General features: G+C 36.4%; 1 protein-coding gene across 7 annotated transcripts in view; it reads right to left on the bottom strand.

Moving 5' to 3' along the window:
• The window catches only part of STXBP5 (syntaxin binding protein 5), a 131,351-nt gene extending 111,708 nt beyond the window's left edge, over positions 1-19,643 (bottom strand). For 4 of the 7 annotated variants that reach the window (XM_028508813.2, XM_036024859.1, XM_036024860.1 and 1 more), the window contains exons 1-2: positions 19,259-19,642; positions 17,919-18,016 (exon numbers count right to left, since the gene is read on the bottom strand). In XM_028508813.2, the coding sequence (XP_028364614.1) occupies positions 17,919-18,016; positions 19,259-19,411 (251 nt within the window). In that variant the 5' untranslated portion in view covers positions 19,412-19,642. Of the gene's footprint in view, positions 1-17,918; positions 18,017-19,258 lie in introns of all 7 variants that reach the window. The other 3 variants (XM_028508814.2, XM_036024861.1, XM_036024858.1) reach the window with 2 other exon arrangements.
• Positions 19,644-20,133: the final 490 nt, after the last annotated feature.

Raw genomic sequence — 20,133 nt, 5'->3', positions numbered from 1 at the left:
CTGCTAAGCTTGGGAAAAAGAAAGGCCCTGTCCACTCTGTCCATTTCTAGTCAACACTCTACAGGATGTTCTGGCCAGGGAAAACAGGCAAGAAATACAAAGTATCCAGACTGGAAAGAAAGAAGTAAAACTATATTCACAGATGACATGATCTTGTATATGGAAAATTCTACGGAACCCACTTAAAAACTTTCAGAATGAATAAATGAGTTCAGCAAGCTTTGCACAAGATCAATATACAAAAATCAATTGTACCTCTGTACACTGGCAATAAACAATCTGAAAATGAAATTAAGAAAACAATTAAATTTACAGTAACATCACAAAAAACACTTGGGAATAAATTTATCCAAAGAAATATAAGAACTGTACATTGAAAACTACAAAACATTATTGAATAAAGATCTAAATAAATGGAAAGACATCCCATATTCATGAAGCAAAAGATTAAATAATGTAAAGATGGCCATATTCACCACTGATTACAAAATTAAGGCAATCTCTACCTGAATCCCAGAATCCCAGCTTTTTTCAGAAAGTGACAAGCTGATCCTGATATTCATATAGAAATGAGAGGGACCCAAAATAGTAGAAATAATCTTGACAAAAAAGAAGAAACTTGGAGGACTCATACTTCCTTGATTTCAAAACCTACAATGGTATAATAATCTAGACATGTGGTATTAGCATTAAGGCTAGCTATATAGAGCGATGGAATGAACTGAAAGTCCAGAAACACTGCCCATATGATCAGCTGACTGTGATACCAATATCAAGATCACTCAATGAAGACAGCAGAGTCTTTTCAACAAATGGTGCTGGGATGACTGGCTATCTACAGAACAAGAATAAATCTGGACCCCTCGCTCACACTATAAACAAATATTAGCTTGAAATGGAATAGAGAACTAAGAGCTACAAATATAAGACCCTTAGAAGTACACATAAATCTTTGTGACCTCAGATAACAGCATGGTTTCTCATACAAAACACCAAAAGCACAAGCAACAAAAGATAAAGATATGTTAAAATCAAAAACATTTGTGCTTCAAAGGACACCATCAAGAAAGTTAAAAAGACAATCCACAGAAAATATCTATGAATCACATATCTGATAGGATTTAATGTCCAGTATACATAAAGAGCTTTTACAACAGCAGAACAAAAAACAACCCAATTTAAAAACAGGGAAAGGATATAAACAGACATTTCTCAAAAGATATGCACATAAAAAAAAGCACATGAAAAGATGATAAACGTTATTAGTGATTAGGGATACGTGAATAAAAGTCACAATGAGATACCATTTCAAATTCTCTAGAACAGCTATAATAAAAAAGACAGACAGTAGCAATGGTTGGTGATAACGGAGAGAAATCAGAATCCTCAATTATTGTTGGTCTGTAAAATGGTACCGCCACTTTGGAAAACAGGCTGGCAATTCCTCTACACTAAACAGAGTTACCATGTGATTCAGCAATTCCATTCCTAGGAATAGAAAAAAGAGAAATGGTAACACACAGACACAAAACTTCTAAACAGACGTTCACAGCAGCACTATTCATAATAGCCAAAAATGAGGAAAACAAAATGCCCATACGGGATGACTGAATAAATAATATGCAGTCTATTTATACAATGGAATATTCAGCCATAAAAAGAAATAAAGTAATACATGTGACAATATGGACAAAACTTGAAAACATCATGCAAAGTAAAAGCCAGTCATCAAAAACTATATATTGTTTGACTGCATTTATGTAAAGTGCACAGAATAGACAAATCCGTGAAATAGGCAGTGGGTAAGTGGTTGTGAAGGACCAGGTGGAGAAGGTAATGGAGAGTGACTGCTAATGGATATGGGGTTTCTTACTGGGATGGTGAAAACGTTCTGAAATCGAAGTTTTGATAACTGCATAACTGTGACTATAAAGAAAAGCACTGAACTGTACACTTTAAAAGGGTGAATTTAATGGTATGTAAAAATCTCAAAAAACTTATTTAAAAAACAAAAAATCAGCTTGTATGAAATGATAAATAACAATAAAACACATAAACAGGCAAAAACAAAGACTGAATTTAAGGCAGAAAAATGATTACACTTACCAATGAAAAGTTAAAACATTATATTCTTACATATACTTTTATATGAAATATCTTTTATGAATTTAATTAGCAACCTGAATGAAATGCAGCTTAGTAACAGGAAAAAGTAAGACTGTAGTTGAGCCTTTTTGCAATTAAGCTCCTCATTTCCTTCTGCCCTGCATTCAATTTAAAAAATTTTTACTTTATTCAAGATTTAAACACAGGAAATATTGAACAGATAAAAACAACAACAAAAAATACAGTACTCTCTTATGCAAACAAGAACTTCTAATATATAAAAAAATAGTATGGTTTTAGATGTATCTCTATCCCACAGGAAAAAAACAGCTTTTTATATAAATAAAACATGAGGATTTATATTTCCATCTAATATTTACAATATACATTAATTCTTAAAGTATAATGATGAAAATTATTCAGGAGATTCCAATTTTAAATTACAACAATTATAAACTAGGGAAAAAAAAGACTTTGGATAAAGATGGTAAGCTGAACAAATATGTTTGCTATCACTTTACTCCAAGAGCCTATTTAAAAAGTACCAACAATGAATAAAGAACTTGGAAAATAAAAAAAATAAATAAATACAATATAAAGGATTATTTTAGATGTTAACACTTAACAAAAAAAGAAAAGTTATCAAAGAAATAACAAGAAAATGTATTTTACTTAGCATCTAAATATGAGTCTTCAAATGGAAATACCCAGAAGACCCACATCTAAATAATCACTCTACAGCCAGTCACGTGAACACTTGAAGACTTTCCAGAGGCTACCAAGAAAAAACAACAAACTAAAGGTCACCCTCAAAGTAAAGACAATCAAAGACAATGAAGCAATGCCCTCAGAGTTGAGATAAAGCAGTTTTCAACTTACAACTCTGTATTCAATCTAACCACTAAAAAAGTTTAGTGAAAGATTTTTTAGACATGCAAGACCTCAGACATCTTATCACTGTGTTAGGACGCCATTGAAGGCTGTGTTCTGATTAATCAAAAGAGGAAACAAATAAACAAAAAAAAACAATAACACAGGGTCCAGGAAATAAAGAAATCAACCCAGTAAAAGATGAAGGAAAAGTCCAGCATAGCAAGGCAGCTGACATAAACAGCTAAACAGCCCTGGTCCAGATTGAAGTGGGATGATAGGTGGGGATTTAAGGAAGGACAAGTATAGGAGAACAAGAGGTTCTCCAGAGATGTGACTCGCTCCTGGAGAAGCCTGAGGAATTTAAGCAGGAGATGAAAGCAGCCAGTGAGTCTAGGCCGAGAAGGCGGGCAGAGGAAGACAACTGTACAAGAAAGGAAATGTACTTGTACAGGATACTACTTAGCTTCGGAATGAAAAAGAATCATCATAATAAAAAAAGTCCTAATGCATTTTTAACTTCTAGAATCAAACAAAAAGTTTACTTGTCTCCAAGTTTTCCCAACTTGTAGCTCCATGACAATTGGTGGGAAAGGAGGAAGGAAAAGGAAGATAGGTTACTATTTTTATTTTACAAAGTGGGGCGCCAAGGGCTAGTATGCATAGCTGATGGAGGAAATATAAAGAATTAACCGTAATAGTTATGGGAAGTTCCAAACGCAGACAGAGAAAGTAAACATAGTGACATGACTATACTGGGAGGGGAGACATGAGTCAAATACTCATTTTTCAAAGCAGGAAGTCAAAAGATAATTTCTAGTGTTGATGATTTAAAAAACAATGAATGGCAAAGCATTTTCTTTATAGAGTCAGCAACATGAACAGAAGAGGAAAATGGTTCCCACTGCAGGGGAGTGGGGTGGAGGGGCATGGGACAGCAGGGCACACAGTCACTTTGCTTCCTGACTCCCTCTACACCATTTAACCTGTCAACATTATCATTACAAATTTAGTTTACTTTAATGAATTTCTAAAGTAGAGAAAAGTAATACTACAGAATCAGACAGACCATTAGAAATAATCTAATAATCTATTACTTCTATCTGAACTAGCTTTTAATCAACTGGATAGGAATATGCTCAAAACAAGATCTTATTAATCAATCACTACCAAAATTTAATACAGTGGAGAATATTTCATTTTGTATCTTTATGACCTTGAATATATTTGCAATACAAAGCCTTTGTCAAATAATATTTACACTTAATACAGTTGAGTACCCCTTTCTATAGTTTCAACTACTTGACAATTATCAATTTTTAAATCTCTTTTTGAAGGTCTTTTTGAAAAATTTTTTTTTGCTATAAAAGTTGACATAGACTTCTAGCTTCCAGTTAACATTACTTCCAGCACATAAGTATTTCAAAAGTTGTCATTCCACCCTGACAATAAGTAAAAAGCTGAACAAACTAAAAATCAGCAATTCTCAGATTCATCAGTGAGGTCAAGAGCAAATCAGTGCCCCCAATTGCAGAAGCAGGCCAATACAGAGAACCACAGCTTACCCAAATAAACCAACCAGGAATCAGTGCCTGGGTAGGGAAATCTAAACTGTAAACTGAGGAATTGCTGGAGGCTTAAAGTAGAGAAATCTGAGAGTTAGAAACTCCAGCATGACCCACGCTTGACTGAGTTTCACCAGCATGAACCCCACCAGGTTCTCACAATGAGTACCTGAGAAAAATCCCCTCCTGCTTCCAGCTTGGGAAGAGGGAAAGCAACCATTTATAAGTGTACTGGAGCATTCAGTTCTTAACAAGGTCCGCCCTCAGGAGGAACTAACAACAGCCTAAACTGATGGGGGTTTATCAGCACCTAACTGACTTGGTGGCAATACCCAATATTCCAACCTGCTCTAGCCATCCTAACTCACCTGGGAACTGAGGGGAGGGGCAGGAGAGGACTGAGAAGCACCTGTGAAGTTCACAGGCTCACTAAAATTATAAAACCTAATTACAGGACTACAGAACACTTCCCCTCTCCCCCCACACCTTACCACAAAAATGAATCTGGACACAAAATGTATACCCTTCTAAAAAACTAACTCAAAATTGTATTGCAGACCTAAATGTCAAATACAAAACTATAAAACTCCTAAAGATAACACAGGAGAAAACCTAGATGACCTTGCATATGGCAATGACCTTTTAGATACAACACCAAAGGCATCATCCATGAAAAAAATAATTGATAAACTGGACTTCATTAAAAGTCAAAAGTTGTGTTCTGTGAAACATGTCAAGAGAATAATACGAGCCATAGACTGAAAAAAATACTTGCAAAAGACACATGTAATAAAGGACTGCTATCCAAAATATACAAAGAATTCTTTGAAAATTTAAAATTCAATAAGAAAATGAATAATCTATTTAAAAAATGGGTCACAGATCTTAACAGACACCTCAGCAGAGAAGATGAGTACACAAATGGCAAATAAGCATATGAAAAGATGTTCTACATCATAAGTCATTGAGAAAACACAAATTAAAATGAAAAGATACCACCACAAACCCACGAGAGCAGCCAAAATCCAGAACTGACAACACCAAATGCTGACTATGATGTGCAGTAACAGGGACTCTTGTTCACTGCTGGTAAGAACGCACAACGGCATGCCTACTTTCGAAGACAGTTTAGCAGTTTTTTGAAAACTAAAGATACTATACTGTCTAGTAATCACACTCCTTGGTATTTACCTAAAGGAGGTGAAAACTCATATACACAGACAAACCTGCACACAGAAGTTTGGAGCCACATTTTCCATAATTGTCAAAACTTGGAAACAACCCGGGTGTCCTTCAGTAGGTGAATGGACAAATAAACTGGGGTACATCCAATGAAGTATTGTTTAGCACTAAAACGAAATGAGCTATCGGCCATGAAAACACCCAGAGGAAACTTAAATTCATATTACTATGTAAAGGAAGCCAATGTGAAAAGGCTACATACTACATGATTCCAACTACATTACACTGCAAAAAAGACAAAAGTGTGAAGACAGTAAAACAATCTGGTTACTACAGGTTAGTTAGGGAGGAGGGACAAATGAAAGGTGGAACACAGGGGTTCTTAAGGGAATAAAATTACAGAATTCTGTATGATACTGCAATGGTGGACACATGTTATACATTTGTCAAGACCTATGTAAGTTCTGAATGATTATGACATGTCATTAGTTGTGACAGACGCACCACTCCGGTAGGGAATGTTGATAATGGGGGAGGCTATGCCCAGTGGGAGCAGGGGCATGTGGGAGGTCTCTGTAGTTTCTGCTCAACTATGCTGTGAACCCAAAACCGTCCTAAAAATAAAGTCCATTAAAAATAGCATATTAAGAAATTAAGCTAGCTGTGGACATAATTTGTACTGCTGACTTACAATTCTGACATTTTACTAGTCTGCTATATAAACCAAGCTATAACATGCACCATTTCTACAGTAAAAAAAAAAAAAAAAAAAAAAAAGACAAAATGCTAACATTAACCATGAAGAATGCATAGCTCAACATTTAAAATTTTCTTAACATTATTGTAACATTTTACAATTAGTGGCCAATGGTATTTTAAAAATCATGTCAATCAACAGCTATCTTTTCATATGAAATGAACATCAATACAAAAGTAATTGCAGCATCTAGATTAATATATCACTATAGTATCAACTGGTTTGAAATAGGCCTCTAGTTACCTCTTCCACTATCATTTTGAATTAGATTTTTTTATTATTTTTTTAAAGATTTTATTTATTTATTTTTAGAGAGAGAGGAAGGGCGGGAGAAAGAGAGGGAAAGAAACATTTATGTGTGATTGCCTCTTGCATGCCCCCTTCTGGGGACCTGGCATATAATCCAGGCATATGCCTTGACTGGGAATCGAACCAGCGACCCTTTGCTTCACAGTCCACTCAATCCACTGAGCCATGCCAGCCAGGGCAGATTTTTTGATTATTTATAAACAAGATCAGTTGAAAAATATTAATTCTTATTATTTACTGTTTTGGAGTTAGGACTAGGACTAAAGGGATCAAAATGAATTGTATTTATCACAGGCAATTCTTTAAAATAGCTTTTGATACATAAATATACTTTTAAATGAACCACTTGCCCAGTCTACTAAGAAATATGGTCATAAATAATAGTGGTATGGGTTAAAGACACAAGAAGGAACATACGTTCTCACATGACAAGTGAAAACAATCTTTTATTTCAGCATCCGTTCTCAGATGCTTAATGGCTAAGCTCTTTTCTCAAGTATGATAAAGTGAATCTTAAAAGAAAAATATGACACATTATGAAAAATACAGTACAAAGACTGAATAGATGGAAAAGTCTTTTTTAACACTTTTTCTCCTTTCAAAAGACAAAAAGGAAAAATGCACAAAAGGAAAGCAATTTAGCAGAAAGTACTGCAATAGCTGATGCCACCAGATTTATAGTCACCCTTGGCAGAGCACTGCTGTGAAAAAGCAGAGGTACTGCTATTACAAGGAAAGATTATGTACTTTTACGAAATGGTAGGATTAATCACTCTTCAACAGACAACCTCACAGGGAAAAGTGTCAAAGTTCTAGATAGCATTTGCTTAAAGAAATACACATGCAAAAACTGTAATACAAATACCTCTAATTTAAAAACCAAAACCTTGGTATTTAACAGTAACTACCATATAGGTTCTAAGACTATACGTATTTTATAAATAACGTCACATGTTAAGCAACCCTTAATTTTTAAGATGATCATAAAACCAAAAATTTAACTGTTTTTAGATAAAAACCTTTATACTGCCCCTCATTTTAAGGGAATCTAACTTACTGTAGATTAGTGCTTATTTTTAAATCATAGAACAAATAAATATAAAGAAATAAGCCCGGTATGTCATCTTTCATTTATTTTTCTTATATAACAACTTCCAAAAGGACTAACATCAGCTGGAGAAATGGAATTAAATAGGAATCAGCCTTATTTACTGAATAAAATTATATCTACATGCACTGCCACTGGAAAATGATGCAAACACTGAGCAATGATAAATTTTTTCAAAAAGTAGATAAAATTTCAGTTTCCAATTAAAATACCACGTACATTCTTTCCAAAGGGGAAATGCAATGTATCTGACTCTAAAGAAGATAACGATGCACCTGAATTTGTTTCTAGGAGCTTTACAACTTTTTAAATGTATTTTTTACATTTAAATGCAAATATAAAAATGTAAAAAATACATTAAATGTAAAAATATACTAATGCAATGTATTTTTTAAATAAATATGTTATTTATTTTTCAGGTCTTCTTCCACAAATGAAAATGAATTATTTCTATCAACATTTGCAGACATCTAAGAAATCACAATATTTTTGTAAAATGCTTGTAAAAAGTGAATTATCTAATTATATCAATATACCTATGTAATAGTAATGAAAATATTAGAAAAATCTACAAATGAAAATACATTTTTAATTAAAATTAGAAAGGAGAGGTCTCAAACAAGTTGAAAACTTCAACATAATTGATCACTGAAATTCCCCTAAAGAATGTCTAATTAACTTTATTAACACATCAATTAGAATTCACAAGAAAAATAATGCCTCTTTCACAGGATCAAAAAATACTTAGGAAAATTTTACTTGGCATACTGTGGCACTATGTGCCACTGAGCATTACTGTTTCTTAAAATATTTTTCTATTTATGACTAAAAGTTAAACTGATGTGTAATTTATGATATTATAAACAATCAGTACTAATTCCTTTCTGAACATTCGTCTCCACATACAATTTAAAAGCAAGGCCGAATGATAAACTAAAGCAGGCACTGGCAAACTCTGGCTTGTTTGTGAAATCCAACCTACTGCCTAATTTTATAACTCAAGTCTTATTAAAATATGCATCATTCCTTCCTGACATATTGTCTATGGCTGCTTTTGTGGTACACTGGCAGAGCTGAATTGTTGCATCAGAGACGATAAAGCCGAACTACTTGCTACCTAGCCCTTTACAGAAAAAGTTGCTGACTAATGAACTACAGACTTAGATCTTCATTACTTTAAATGTATGCACACACCCACCCTCCTTCAATATCACCTTTAGTAGAGGATACAGTAAATTGATCATTTAAGAGTTGCATGCTCTTTGTTTTGATTTTGTAAGTATATACTGACTATTGTCTGGTCTCTGGACCCTTGCTAAGGCAGAGGGTACAGCCTGCTTCTGATTGTTTTGGACCCCACACTGAATCTTCTCATATGCTGTAACATTTCCAACAGCTCATTTGAAAGAAAATACCAGTCGACATTATACCTATACCTTCTAAAAGATTTAATTTTAGACATTTAACATCTACATGATATTAAAGAATAGTAATGTATTAGATCTTAAATGCTGAATTAAGAAAAACACGGTTACATGGGTGGGAGCAGAGATGGAATTAAAACAAACGTGCATCACAAAGACAAAGGCACTGGAATTTAAAACAAGAATTACTTTAACAGGGAAAAACGTATTCTGGACATAAGCAGTGTTTTGGGTTCCTCTGGATATACTCCCAGAAGTGGGATCACTGGGCCAAATGGCATTTAAAGGAACATCAGCACCCCTATGTTCACTGCGGCAATTATTTATAATCACCAAGATACAGAAGCAGCCTAAGTGTCCATCAGTACATAAGTGAATAAAACATCTATGGAACATTTATACAATGGAATAGTATTCAGCTGGAAAAAAAGAAAATTTCATCCTTTTCGACAGCATGGATGGACCTGGAGAACACGGTGCCGAGTGAAATAAGCCAGTTGAGAAAGACAAATGCCATATGATTTCACTCATATGTGGAATCTAATGAAGAAACTGAACTAAAAAGGAAAGTGCGGACAGACTCAGAGGCAGAGAGCAGGCTGACAGCTCTGGGTGGGAGCGGGTAGGGAGTGGAGGGATTGAGGAAAAAGGACTCATGGACATTGACAACAGTGTGGTGATCGCTGTGGGGAGGAGTATACAAGGGGACTAAATAGTAATGGCAAAAATATAATAAAGATTAAATTTAAAAAAGGAAGAGAAAAATCACTGAAGACATGCTACACTGGGACACACTGAGTAATGAGGAATAAATGGTGACAACAATTCTTTCTCCTGCCTCCCCTCTCAGTCTACCTTCCACGCACAGCTCAAGAAGGACAAGAAAAAAGGGTACACTGTGAATAGAGCCAAAACTTCTTTAAAATGAAACACAGGAATATGAGAGATTAAAGCAATTAGGATTGTGAAATCCAAAAGTAGATGACTTCTAGATATTCAATTCTTCCAAAAATGTTAAAAATTATAATACTGATATATAAAGATCACTTTCTTCTTTACTATTGCAAATAAAAATTAGAGATGGGTTCAAATCAATATACAATGTTAATTATGTAGAAGCCTGAACATCTTTATTGGAAGAAGTCTGAGTAATTAAATAGGAAGATACTATTTCTTTTCCTTAGAATGACTCACTTCACATGTGACTAAGGGAAGAGAGATGTTTCAAGTACTTTTTAATGAACAGGCTTTTATGATTACAGTTTTATAAACTGTATTTCATAGAAATCAAGTCAACACTTTGTTTTGCTTCCCAAAAAGTTTTGTAGCACTAGATTATGTTTAAAACCTATCTTAATAAAAGGCATTCAAATATAAAAGGTAAGACATAGTAAATCATAGTAAAATGATCTTTTCTCTGTCATTCTGTTATATGCTTCAACAGATGGACAACTGTTTAGGTCAAACCAAAAAATTTTATTAATCTGCAATCCTAAAATACTGAGTATACCTTTTGATGATAGTATGCCAAATCAGGACAGGAAATTCTCACTTACACACTACAAAACAAATCAATATTGACACTCTGATTACTAATTTTCATCTTGTAAATAATGTGTCACTTCCAGTGCTTGAAGTTAAGCTGTGGTTATCTTTGCCTTTATCTTTTCTTTAGTGATGCTCACCCCTATAGTCCAATTATTTACATGTGCATTGGCGGTTACTACTATTCCAAGTTACTATACAATTAACAAATTTAGCACTCAAATTATGTACCAGCAACTGAAGGAAGATAGTCTCTACACTAAATCTCTTACATAAAAATTTGTAAAATCAAGTAATTAGGGACCCAGTTATTATTTTTCAGTAATTTTACTTTAATTTGACATCTTGATCATTAACACTCAAGAAAGGAAACTTCATTAATATTTTTAAAAGTCCCAGATTTCCTCATCTGTGGCTTTGCTTTCAGTGTTTTCAATTACCCATGGGTCAACTGTGGTCCAAAATATTAAATGGAAAGTTCTAAAATAATTCATAAATTTTAAAGAGTGCACTTGTTCTGAGGACTGTGATAAAATCTCGCACCTGACACCAGGTCACAATGCCTCCATCACTGCCTCACGTCATCTCATCACACAGGCACTGTATCACCTCACACAGTCATAAAGAAGGGTGAGTACAGTACAATCAGATATTTTGAGAGAGCACATTAACATAACTTTTACTACAGTGTATTGGTACACTGTTGTATTCCATTGTTAGTTATTGCTGTTAATCTCTTACTGTAACATAAATTAAACTTTATCATAGGGTATGTGTGTATATGAAAAACCATAGTACTCACAGGGTCTGGTATGACACTGGGTTTTAGGCATCTACTGGGGGCCTTGGAACAGATCTCCAATGGCTAAGGGGGGGGGCTACCTTACAAAAACAAGCAACAACACACCATCTCAGTATTCAATATGCGTTGTTTCATCAACAAGAAAGTGTTTTTCCCAAGGTTTTCCCTTCTCTCTTTTGTAGAAAAGGTTCGCACTTGAACTACTGACTTGGATTATGAATGCGGTCAACAGACACCAAGTGCAGGGACCCACGGCGGGAGGAGTCCAAAACTCCCTCCTCCTTAAAGGGCACTTGGAACCACCCGTCAAGAGCCCACTCTAGACGAAACGGTCCAGAGCACTCCCAAATCCTTCACTGAAAAAGAAACTCTAGATACTAGAGTTTTGGGAACTCCTGGAAATCATTCATTACAGTTTCCTCATTTTACGGAGGAAAAAACAGAAGCCCAGAGATTTTAGTTGGCTTATCCAAAGTTAATCTGACAACTAGAACACAAATCATCTAATGTTAAAGTAATTTCTCCAAAATCCCGTTACCTTTTTCCTTCAGAATGGCACTGTCAGATTATAATTTTAAAAGCAAATTATACTGAAAAACAAATGAAAAACAGAGAATACCAAACGGGTGGGGGCGGGGGAACTCATCTTACTTAAAGCAGAAAGGCTTAACAAGCACAGACCTGATTCCGTAATAATTAACATACCCCTTTTCGATTCCATTCAGATTTTATCACACATTGTTTCCCTCCACAAGGAATTCATTGCAAAATAACTGCTTCCAGGCCGACATCACTTCTGGTGGGTTCTAAAGTAACTGTGTCTACCCCTCCTGCTGCGGTAATCCATGCCGAGAATCACAACCTACAGCTGACACAGTCCTCATTCTTGCTTTTATCCAAAGTCCTCTTAAAAGAAGAGTTAAGAGTTGAGAAGTAAAAGTAATGCAAAGTCCTTATTTCTCCATTTCTCCTCTACAGCTAGAATTCCAAATGACTGACTAGCTTTCTTCTCTGAACAGAAAGGTTGGCAGGGCAGAAGAATAGATAAAAATCTGGCTAAATTCAAGCTAAATATACTGTTTCACTTTTAACTATTTTGAACGAAAGTCGTATTTCTAAGTCCTTTTCCCAATATTTTGTTTCCTAAAATAAAATTAATAAACAGCATTCAAACATTCTAATGTTATCTTACAAGTGCCAAATTATTAAACAATCATCTATTTATCATCTATGTGTAAGAAACTTTCACATGACTTGATTACATCTAAATATTTTGCAAACTTGTGGCTGAGAATAACAGTCATTTTAAAGCCACACTTTAAAGAGAAAAACAATACTTTTTAGATCTTTTACTCAAAAACTGCATCAGCTATAAAAATAAATGAAGTTAAGGCCTTTCTACACAGTGCCTCTCAACAGTTATTTGCTAAAACAAAAGAAGGCCCTGAAAATTAAAATCACAGAAAAAAATCTCATTAGTAACAATGATACTGAATGTTCACCAAAACTGTCCCTGCGTGGTCTTAAAAACTACAGGTACACGTTACTGCATTTAATCCTTTATGTTAACGTCATGAGCTAGGTCGGGTTATTATTCCTTTTTAACTGAAGAACCCGGGCTAAGTGCAGAGGTTCTTCACCAAGGGCCCCAGGAAGGCTGTGGGGGAGCGTGGGCTGCCACACTGACAGCAGGAGCAGCCCTGACATTCAGCAGGTGGGACAAGGGATACTACATGGCCTGCCATGCGCTGGATAAACTCACGGAATAATCCAGCCCCAAAATGCTCCCACTACTGAGAGACACTGACTAGGATACATGGACACTGCCAAATAGCTAATCGTGGCTTTGAATGAGTCCAATTCAATAACAAAATCAAGGAAATCAAATGCAAAAGCTTACCAAATTCTCATGCTAACATAAGCAGTCTAGGCTACCTTCTCAAAATGGCAATATGACCAAAGTAAAAGATGGCAAGTGCAAATTATTACTGGTACTTTGCCACCTTCCCTACCAAGTTTTCCATGTCTGTCTTGTAATTTCCTCAGTATATTTGCAAATTTTTTTATCACCTTTAGTTACTCCTTTTAAGATGTTATGTAACAAGAGTCATCAAGTCCTTCTCCAATTCCCATTCTACTATCCCATTTTATATCCATTTTACTGACCATATGTGTTAACGGTTACATTTGAAGTTTCACTTAGTCTGTTCTTTTCCTCCATGACATCACTGCCCCAATAATCATCCTAAATCACACTCTCCTTCTGTCAGCATCTCTTATGTAACTACAGTGATTCCTCAGTAACACCCAGGTAACCCCAGGTTAACATTCAAAGTGCTCTACCAAATGGCTCCTTATTTCTCCCCAACTCAATTAGGATCACTATTCTAAGGAGCCTCTTAATATTCCTCTAAATTACGATAATTCCCTTTTCTCTAATTCTACCCACACTGTCTGCCTAGAATAATTTTCCACTCATTCCTCTCTGCCATTCAGAATCCTTATCTACTAGTGAGTATAAATGTCACCAAATGCAATTAATTTCCCTGTAATCTAACTTTGCACAGTGTCAGTAAACTACTAAATAATTTGTTAATATCAATTATGTTTATCTAGTTCTAGTCCTTTAGTTAGGACTGGAAACTTTTTGAAGGCAAAAATCACATTTTCATTTCCTTTGAATACTCACATTTATGAATATAGTATAGCTACTTGGGAATCACAAAACTGTCTCTCAATGAAATCATCATCTAATACAGCACCTTCATTTTAAACAATGAAGGGTTTCATTTTAAAAAATTAGGGTTTTTTTAAAAAAAAAACCCTAATTCAAGTACACATAATTCTTTATTGACAAGAACCAGAATTCAGGCCACAATCTGTATTCTAATGTTAACAGTTAATTAATGCTTGTTAAATAAACTCCAAGGTATATTACTGGATGCGCCTTCATTCTTCAATTAGAAGCTCTGTCCCCCTTTTACTTGTCCATAAGGGAATAAATAATGAGATTGTTATATCCCATTAGTTTTTAAACTTTTTTTAAATTTTTAAAATTACAGTTGACATATATTAGTCTCACGTGTACAACATAGTGGTGAGCCATTTATGTTACTTACAAAGTGATCATCCCAATAAGTCTAGTACCCATCTGACACCAGACATAGTTATTACAACATTATTGACTATATTCCCTATTGTCCCAATAGTTTTTGATCCCTAGATTATTCATAAGAATCAAATTGTACATGGCAAAAAAGAGAATGAAAATAATTAAATAATATGAATTATTTAAAATAAGCTTTCCTGCTTCCTATCAGTAAGTACATTCCCACTTCATATTCTCTCCAGAAGCCAGGAAGACTGAACATAAAGCATGTTTATAAGTAACATCTCAGTCATCTGCTATATATTAATGCAGCAAATCCATAAAATTTACACTGTCTCATTATTAGTTAGATATTACTTAAGGACTCAGATTTTCACCAACTCTTGTCTACAAATAAGAGATATCAGATGCAACTTTCTTCATGTTTTTCTTAATCTCAAAGTAGATTAATACAGTTTAGTCCCCCCAAATTTAGGAAGACCTTCCATTAGTCAAATCAGATATGCATTTCGAATTACAATGGCCCAATTCTACCTCTGAATATATCTCCTCATTTCTGCTCAACAATTAAAAAACTTTATCTAGAAGCATATTTCTTCTCTAAAGATACCTTCTAGGACAACCACATTACGGGCTACAAGTGTCTAATATAAGAAGAAACCAATTTCAGTAAAGAAAAACATAAAGAGCAAGGGCCACAGGATTAATCTTTAATAATTCTGCATATTGTTATCAATATGGAGCTATGACATCAGAAACTAAAATTTTAGTTGTCTACCTTTGAAAATAAAGAAGAGAGAGAATAACATATCTTAACTCACACATGTGGAAATTAGGTAAAAATAAAAAGGTCTTAGTCATTTTCTGTAAGTCAAGGCCATAATAAATACAGCTTAAAAACTGATCTACATAAACTTAACAGAAGGAATGACTAGTGGTATTACTGATAGACAAACCAATTTACTACTCTGGAATGTTCATAGAAATCTCAAAAAAGGGAAAATAGATATTTGGTAAATAGTTTTCCTGACTTAATTCTAAATCAGTAATACAGGTTCTAAAAAAAAAAAGTAGTCTAACTGTAAAGTATAATTACAAATTTATTTACACTCATATAGTATTTAACTGTTTAAAAAATGTGTATAAGCGAAAGTCATACACAAGTAATGGTTTTGGACAATTGATCCTTGCTTTTATTTGGCAATTAGCCTTAGGCCTAACATTTCTACTCCTCCCTTGTGTCAACTTGCTAATTACTCAAAAGCAGTAGGGGTAAAGGTCCTGTCTAAGAAAAGTATGTTTTATAAAATCAGCCTTGCTAGTGGTACTCCCTTTATAATTACATTAAATTACAAAAGGGATACATTGGCTGTTAAAAGAAAAAGGAAAGTTATTTACCGTGACAAAATTGAGACTGCATTGGGAAAATTGTAAAAATTCAGCCTATTTAAAAGAAAAGCAAAATCACATTAAAATAATTGATTTAATTCAACTTTTTGCTTTTAGTCCAGTGATGATATACCTTCGTTGGGAACAACAACAAAAAAAAATCAGCATTCAGTTCTAAACAGCCATCTAGATCCAACAATACACTAATTTTGTCACTCCAGAGTTTTACTAAACACTCAGTACCTACACCGACAGAAATTAACTTTATTTCCATCTTCACAAGACTACCAATAGGAATCCTAAGCGAGAAGGCACTGATCATTTGGTTTAGGAATAAAAAGCTCTGGACAATTTAAGCCAAAAATATTGTAGTCTGAACTATTCAGATGTTTGGGTAAGAGCCCTTTAGACAAACAATTTAGAAATTCCCTGATTTGGATCTTGGCTGGTCAGACATTATCATTTTAATAGGTATGATTGCATTACTGATATTTGCTATGGATGTGGGACTTCACTTAGTAAGAGTTCAATGGCCCATCTGAAAAACCTTTTATGATCATTTTGAAGAGGGCATACTGATATCAAACGAAACTTTAGCATATCCTAATACCATATACAGTACTTCTTTGAAATGAAGATTTTATAAAATTATAAGGAAAAAGCAAGGCACATGTTTAACTTGAATGCAGGTTCTCTGCCCCCCATCAGGAGCCAGGTGTAAGTGGTAAAAAGCTCCCCCCCCACCCACCATTTGTTTGTTTTGACAATAGTAATGTCTAGTGAATTTTCTCTATTACTAACAACATATTACTTCAGTAACACATAGAAAGCAGATATCCTACAAATGACCAAACATGGTATTTTCTTTTAAAACTCTTATGTTTAAGTTTCAAAATAGGGTATTTAGGTTGAGATGGTTCGATGTCATTGTAAAAGCAAACACATTTTAAGTTAGTTTTTATAAGAGGAAATGAGACACAGTCTGCATTGTTCAGACTAAAAAAATTATCTTAAAGACTGAGTAGGTATTTGGAAAATAATAGGCTATGACAAAACTTCTACTCTAGTTCATGCACAACCAGGAAAAATAATTCTCTATTCAAATACTTCAGAATACTGCTAACCCAACAGTTTTTATACATACATAACAAATGCAGACTACAAAAGGAAAACACCAAGAAGAGTACACTTATCTATGTGCATTATGCTAAGAAAATGCTCTGTAACTTCTCGAAATAGCAACCTTTCATAACTAGCTATATAAAATTAAGACATTTGTCTTCTATTGATTTTTCTAGATGGACAAGTCAGAAACAGCCAAATTCAACTTCTAATTAGAATAATAGGTCATAAGTTCAACATCAACCACACACAATTGTTAAAAAAACAATTAAAACATACCCTGTGCTACTGTCTTTAAACCTGGTCCTTAACATACTCCATTCAACAGACTACTAGTATAAGCAGATATATGCCCCTTAGAAACTTCTAGCTCTTAGCAAAGACGGTAAAACTTTAGAACTCTATGTGTATATGTTTAGCTACTATAAACTGAGAGCCAACAAAGATTGTAAGAACAATAAAACCTGAATGTATTTATAATTTCGAGAAGAGCCAATACCACATGATTTCCCATAATATCTACCCGAACATTTCTTTGGAATTAAACAAGAACAACGACTAATCAGCATCACAGCAGGACTGGGGAGAATACAGTAAAAGTTTAAAAAATGAAATTCAGTGGAAGGATACAGCCTTAAAGCACCAGTCTGAGTTCCCACCGCCAGGATCTTCTGTACAGGATCAAAGGCCAGGGCTGAGGGCTGGTAGGGAAATCCATGGCGAACAGTCTAGGCACGGACAAGTGACATCACACCAACCAGGGCAGCAAGCAGAATTTAAAAACAGAAAAGTCAATAAAGGCATTAGAATCTAGAGCCAATTATAATTGATACAAAACACCTATATGTGTGCTTACTGCTTTAAAAAAAAAACTATGAAATCTATATTGACAAACAAAACTTACTGGTATAGAACATGAAACAAACAAAACAATCTATTCCAGTATTACACTGTAATTTCTGCTTTTCCATAATACTGGCATTTTATAAAGAAAAAATTCTTATATTCTATATTATTATGTCTGAGACCAAATTACTAAGTTCACAGTGGTCAAAAATTCTATAAATTCATTTAAAAATGCAATTAATGTATTATTTCGAGTGTGATAGCTTCATCACTTTATTTGGATTCGAACCCAAGTACTTCTAAGGAAAAGCTGTCGTATACACTAGCCAAGGATTCAGTCAAGCAAATTCTCAAACATCTATCCCAACGTTTTGCAATTACAACAGAGTAAGTACAACACATTTTTGCATTTTGCTACAAAATTCTTGATCATTTTAAGGCATTCGAGCAAAAAAAAAGTGTTACCTACATACTTTTAAGAAACTCTAACATATGAAAGCATGGTATTTATGAGGAAGGCAGGTATTATTAATACGAAGTTTGTATTTATCATGGAGCAGCTGCTGATTTAATTCGCTGCATCATTCTTTCTGAATTACATACCGCTATGGCAACTGTCGTGCCACTAGCAGGCAAAAATCACAGTACTAACTTTTTAAGCAAAGGTAAGAGGGCCCTGAGATTTCCTACGTTAAAGCCTCCTACCACATTCTAAAAGACAAAGTAATGAGCGGATATCTCGTTGAACAGGTTTGGGTATTTGATAAACATTCATCAGACACTGTTTCCAAAGGAAACTTCGAAGTTGGTGAATTACACGAAAACACTTGACTCTAAAAGCTGTAAGATCGTTAACGAAGAATATGAATTAAAGATCAACAGAAGTTGGAAGTAACCCTGAACGATTGCTGCATGTGAAGGGGGGGAGGGAAATCAACAACAAGGTGTAAGATGATGTCAATCTCCAAAATAACCCACCAAGCAAATGTTTGCTAGAGGAGGAGCGAGCCCTTTATTCGCTATACGGTTACTATTGGCGCTCTATTCCCCGGGACTCCCCTGCGAAGCCCGAGAGGTCCCCCGTAAAACGACCCCAAATTTCGCGGGCTGCACGCTCCGCTCACCTTGCAGAGCTGAAAGTGCTCGGACTGGAGCGTTTCCTGGATCTCAGGCTCCCGGTTCCCGGACGGATGCTGCTGCGGCTGCTGCTGCTGCGAGGCCGAGGACGAGCCGGCGGTCAGGCCGTCCAGCACCTTCCTGATGTTGAATTTCCTCATGGTCTCGGCCGGGCTCCCCCGCGGCCCGAGAGAGGGGCGGCGAGCGGAGTCCGCGGGCGGGAGGAACGAGCCCGGGCCGAGGGCAGCTCCGGCGGAGGTGTGGGGGTGAGTGGGAGTGAGAGGGGAAGGAGCAGCTGGGGAGAAGCAGAAGGTAATCCGAACAGGAAATACTACGACGACGACGACGAGAAAGCGGCGGTCACCCGAACCCCGGGCGGCGACCCCTCTTCCTCCGAGGCCGCCGCCGCCGCCTCGCTCCGCAGCCCGGCGGCTCAGCAGTGGCGGCGGCGCCCAGAGCCCGCTCTGCCCAGCCTCACCTGGCCGCGGGCTGACTGTGCGCCGCCGCGCCGCCGCCCCGGCTCGCCCCCGCCGCCGCCACCGTCGCCGCCGCCGCGTCCATGGCGGGTGGCCCCGCCGCTCCTCGCCCGCCCCGACCCCGCAGTCCCTCGGCGCTTCCTCCGGTTCCTGCGGCTCCTCCTGCTCCCCGGAGTCGCCGGCTCCGCGGCCGCCTCTCGGCCTCCCCGCTGCTGCTCAGCGCCGCTGCCCGCTCGGCATCGCACGTAGGGCGCCCGGGGTGGGTGCCCGCGCTCTCCGCTTCGCTCGCCCGCCGCCGGACCCACCCGCCCTCGCTCCTTCACAGCCCCGGCTGCCTTCCTCCGGCGCCGGCGCCGCCCGCGGTCCCGCCCGGCCGCTCCCCCTCGCCCGAGCAGGAGCCTCGGCAC

The sequence above is a fragment of the Phyllostomus discolor genome, chromosome 4 (genome assembly GCF_004126475.2).
Source record: "Phyllostomus discolor isolate MPI-MPIP mPhyDis1 chromosome 4, mPhyDis1.pri.v3, whole genome shotgun sequence".
In the NCBI taxonomy this organism is placed as follows: domain Eukaryota; kingdom Metazoa; phylum Chordata; class Mammalia; order Chiroptera; family Phyllostomidae; genus Phyllostomus; species Phyllostomus discolor.
The sequence above is the reverse complement of the archived record's forward strand: the minus strand, read 5'-3'. Positions and strand labels throughout refer to the sequence as shown.